Source organism: Limulus polyphemus, unplaced genomic scaffold (genome assembly GCF_000517525.1).
Source record: "Limulus polyphemus unplaced genomic scaffold, Limulus_polyphemus-2.1.2 Scaffold76965, whole genome shotgun sequence".
Classification (NCBI taxonomy): domain Eukaryota; kingdom Metazoa; phylum Arthropoda; class Merostomata; order Xiphosura; family Limulidae; genus Limulus; species Limulus polyphemus.
In genome coordinates, this window is record NW_013742561.1 from 1 (window position 1) to 5,288 (window position 5,288).

The following is a 5,288-nucleotide window of genomic DNA, read 5'->3' on the forward strand; positions in this document are numbered from 1 at the left end:
ACAGACTTATCGCCAATTGTCATAAAACCATCAATATCATTACCCTAGTAACTAAGTCATACACAAAACCATTACAGTTGGCTAAAGGTTTTTATGTAGGTGTATGACTTAGTTACATATCATTACCCTATTTAAAACCATTACAGTTGGCTATCATTACCCTATTATATGACTTAGTAACATAATCACAAATGGCGATAAGTTGGATTATGACTTAGTTACACATCACTACCTATTTATAAAACCATTACAGTTGGCTTTAGGTTGGTGCGGTTTTATGGATAGGGTAATGAAATGTTAGTTGGCTATAGGTTGGTGTATGACTTAGTTACATATCACTACCCCATTATAAAACCATTACAGTTGGCTATAGGTTGGTGTATGACTTAGTTGCATATCATTACCCTATTATGAAACCATTACAGTTGGCTATAGTTTGTTTTATGACTTAATTACACATCATTACTCTATTATAAAACCATTACAGTTGGCTAAAGGTTGGTGTATGACTTAGTAACATATCATTACCCTATTTTAAAACCATTACAGATGGCTATAGGTTGGTGTATGACTTAAATAAAACCATTCCAGTTGGCTATAGGTTGGTGTATGACTTAGTTACATATCACTACCCCATTATAAAACCATTACAAATTGGCTATAGGTTGGTGTATTACGTTAAATGTCACTACCCTATTATAAAACCATTAAAGTTGGATATAGGTTGGTGTATGACTTAGTTGCATATCATTACCCTATTGTAATGGTTTTATAATAGGGTAATGATATGTTACTAAGTCATACACCAAACTATAGCCAATTGTAATGGTTTTATAATAGGGTAATGATATGTAACTAAGTCATATTATTGCCACTGTTCTTTAATGCGAATCCAGTTTGAAATGGATCCTGAAAAGTTCAAAATATAGTATGATGTTCTGTTGTTTATAAAGCTATTCTGGTGTACGAAATGTTCCATCACTACCCTATTATGTAACTATAGACCTGAACTTGATAATACTTTGGTGCACGACTTAGTTCCATACAGGAGACTGTTCTAAACGTTACAAGTGTTATATATGATACAACTATATTTTATGGTACATCTTGGAATATTTGGCATAACTAACGAGTTAATGTGTGTTATCTATGTCTTGGTAGAGTATGGTATAATCATCGCCTTAATGTTTGGTATAAAGTCTTTGTGTGGGGGATTTATATTATTGAGAAAAACAATTTAATTTAGAGAAAAAACATGTACATAACTTAATATTTCAGTTGCTTTATCCCATCAGTTAACAAAACTACATGAATACTTATCCATTAGGGAACGAACTGAATTAAAATCACCATAAAATATAATCACTGTTACTATCTCAAAAAAAATAGATAAACAATTTAATCAGTTTGAGTAAAAATATCAGGTTTTTAACTCACGTGCTATTTTGTATGCTGATTGGTCAGTTTTGTTGCAATGTCAGAACTTGATCCTTTCAGTTTTGGTTGTAGTTTGTTACTGGGTCTGTCCAGGATGGGACTGATACAGTAATTACCGTCCTTAAAATATCAACGTCACACTTTAGGGTCGTCGCTATAATAATGACAGGAGTTAAAAATTAGAGACAACTATATAAAGATAGCCCTTGTTATTTATACATCGTACTGAATGAATGATGCAACGTATCTAGAATTTTAACTTACCGTTAAATTCTCTTAGAAATTTAAAATATCGGTTGGAGAGGCTTAAATGAAGAGAGAAATACCTCCACCACACCACACACACATACATGTATCCGGTAAATTAATAACTACTTGGCTATAGGTTCTATAGAGAATAAAACATATATATTCCTATAGAGAGGGGGATTTCTTACCTAAAAATTTATAAACTGATACTTTATTATCGGGTTTCTCTTATCTTCTTTTTGTTTCTGATCTCAAACAACCTTAGAAGAATAAAAGATGTTGGAAATGATCATAATCATTTACCATTTGGTATGTCAGGCTTAGGGTCTACGATATGTAATGAACCATAAATAAATAAAGTACTTTGGAAGACACGTCAGGCTTTCTTCTGAGTCAAATAGGTTTACTGGAAGTTAATAAACCATGATGGTTGAATATGAAAAAAAATAAAATAGCATGTTTACGCGGGAAGTACGTAAACCATGAACCCTAAGATTCACAGTCCGGGCATGCAAAATACATGGACACGACCGGTCCAAAAATTAACGGAAAGATATAGTGGACAAAACACAGCCACATGACATTATTAATGCTTTATTACAATTATTTATATAAAAAAATAGTGTAATAACAGTTTTTACAAGTTTATAATAAAGTTTTTCAACAACAACTCAGCTTAATTTCCATAACCACAACAAATAGGATCAAAAGTAAAACACACGTTGCTATGACAACAGTTAAATAAACTTTATGGAGGAAAGGAAAACACAAGAGTTAATCTTCTTTATTTAAATACATCTTATATATCCAATCAGAAGTATGGACTGTAAATAATGAAGTGATACGGACTATGATTGGTTCATTTCCGTAATACAACAGTCCCATAAAAGACTTGTTATTTTTCTTCATTACAAACTGTCAGATTTGTTGGTTGTGTGTGATGTTTTTCAGGAAAAACCATTGACGTAAGAAAACCTGTATAGAGAATAAAACAGGGAAAGTTTCCATACTAAACAACAAAAATTATGCATGGTTTTGGTGAATAGGGATGATACATGTGTTAGGTCTGAATTAAAAAATTTAGAAACATGTAACTAAAACAGGCATAAGTATTATATGTATACAAGATCGTACAAGAGAGAGAGAGAAACACTAGTCCGTTAGTTTTCAAAATTGTGACACTGATAGTTTATTACAATTTAATGGTGTCGTTTTTTTATATATACAATGTAATATTCAACACGTCTAAAGTTTTCGGTCAAATTTAAAAGAACACTTAACTTCACACGTCATAAAATGTTTCTTCACACAAGTAACTAGAGAAATTTTGAAATTATATAAATAGTATTTTTAATTATTAAACATACTCATAGATTCATCATGTGGAAATAGTTTTATTTACAAATTACTCTTACAAATCTTCTTTGTATTAACTATTGTCTATTAACTAGTTTTATTTAGCAGTAAATTATTAACCTATTACTATCGATTATTTTTCTTACTGAACACTAGGGACTAGAATCTAACTGTTTAAGGTATGATTTTTAATATTGTAATTTGTTTGTTAGTGAGAGGGAGCTGCGGGTCGTTAATGTTGACGTTAAGATAGGGCTAGAGTGCTCTAAGGTTTTAGTAACATGTGATCTTGTACATTCGAAGATAGATTATGAATACGAAAAAGTGCGTAGAGTAGAATGAATCAGTCACTCTGTAAAATATTTGTAGCTGTGCTTAGCAATCGCCCTTACTGTACACGTACATTGACTTTACGTTAGTCCTAGTATTGTTGATCATCATTTGTAACGCAAACCTTCAACAATTTACGACAGTGTGCAATAGGTTAGGTTTCTAAGCCCAATTATCTTAAGTACAAGTAGCACAGAAAGTAAATACACGTCATTTATATGCTTTGACAACAAAGAATGTACATTATTTATTCTATAAAATTTCGGAAAACCACGTTAGAAAATTTAAAGTTGCAAAAATAACTTTAGTTTATGTTTATTATGTGAATCCAATACCGATTATAGTTTGCTATAAAACTTTTATGACGTCTTGCCATTTCTAGACATCACTATTTTTGGAACGACTTCATCTTTACTGTTCAGAGAATGTCTGATTTCATAACATTTTGGTAATGACCTTGAAGATATGAAATATGTGGCATTTAATCCAAAAATAATTTGACTCAGTTAAATTTATTTACTTTTAGTACTGGTGAACTATAATTTATTTAAAAAACCACTACATTTGTTATTATAGCGATATAAAATAACTGAATATATTTTAAAATACAGTAAAAATGAACACAATTTTTTTAATTTATTCCATACAAACTATCATAACTTACCAATAAACGAAATACTCCCAATCAAACAAAATGTTCCAAACCATCCGAAGTACGGAATAATTACTTGAAACATCAGAGGCCAGATAATAACAGAAGTACCCTACATGAAGATACAAGATAACTAAGCAGTTAGATGGATAACAAATAAATATATCTGTAATCTGATGTACCAGCTACAAGAAAGTCCGTTGTAACTCAGCAGCCAGAAGGTTAACAAGTAAATATATTATTGAGAAGATTGAAGTATCAGCTAGAAGAATAAATATATATGATCACTTAGCATTAGATGGTTATTAAGTAAAAATATTAGTAGGCTAAAGTAATGGCCAGAAGGAAATACACACTCACTCAGAAGTTAGATGTTTCAAGAATAAAGATATAGCTCTTTCTATATATATTTAGACTGAAGTATCAAACAGAAGAAACTATATTGTCACTGAGCAGTTAAATGTCTATCAAAAATATCAAGAAGATTGAAGTAACTCTCAGGAGTTAATAGATACTATGCAGATGAAGTTATTCTGTTCGTTGCTTGAATAATAATTTTCGGCATTATTAAAAATACAGATAAATCTTGTAGTTTGTTATTGAGTTAAACGTACACAGTATCATATTTATTACTTACTGCTACAAAGTAGATCATTCCATAAATCATAGCTGTGTGTTTCTTCCCAAATACTTCAGCAACAGTGGCAGAAATGCACACTAATTCAACAGGAAACGTAGCATATAGTCCACCAATCCAGATTATGAACATCATTTTTCCACCGTGAGGTGTCGCTACTAGTGTATACAGTAGTATTGTCTTCAGTCCCATGAAAATCAAGCTTGTTGACTGCATATTTTAGAAAAAGCATAAATTGAACTTGATTTTAATTGTTTGGAAATTAGAAAATGAATAAACAATAGACAATTAATAAAAGGAGAATTAATCTACAAACATTACGAGATTGTATTTGGCCATTTTTCACTGTATTACAAATGAAACACAGAATGTTTTCTTAGGAAAAACTAAAAACGACTGGCAATGATTCGAATGATAACTTCACAGTTATAAATGCTTCGTCTCTAGCTCTGAAAAAATTCAAAAATATCTTAATTAATTAGTTAACTTACAGACGAAAAAAGAACAAAAGAAATGACCGGACAAAGTTTGGTGCTCCAATTCATTCTTCCCTAATAAATTTAGTTTGTTTGGAATTTCGCGAAAAGCTATTCGAGGGCTATTTGTGCTGATCGTCTCTAATATAGC

The 5,288-nt window shown here is 30.9% G+C and overlaps 1 protein-coding gene across 1 annotated transcript; it reads right to left on the reverse strand.

Annotated features, from left to right (window-relative positions):
* Window positions 1-2,363: 2,363 nt before the first annotated feature.
* LOC106477680 lies at window positions 2,364-4,860 on the reverse strand. The gene is made up of 3 exons (XM_013938220.2): window positions 4,662-4,860; window positions 4,037-4,136; window positions 2,364-2,661 (listed from the first exon to the last, which is right to left on the reverse strand). The coding sequence occupies exons 1-3, from the start codon at window positions 4,851-4,853 to the stop codon at window positions 2,582-2,584; spliced, it is 372 nt and encodes a 123-aa protein (XP_013793674.1). The 5' UTR covers window positions 4,854-4,860; the 3' UTR covers window positions 2,364-2,581.
* Between the last annotated feature and the right edge of the window lie 428 nt (window positions 4,861-5,288).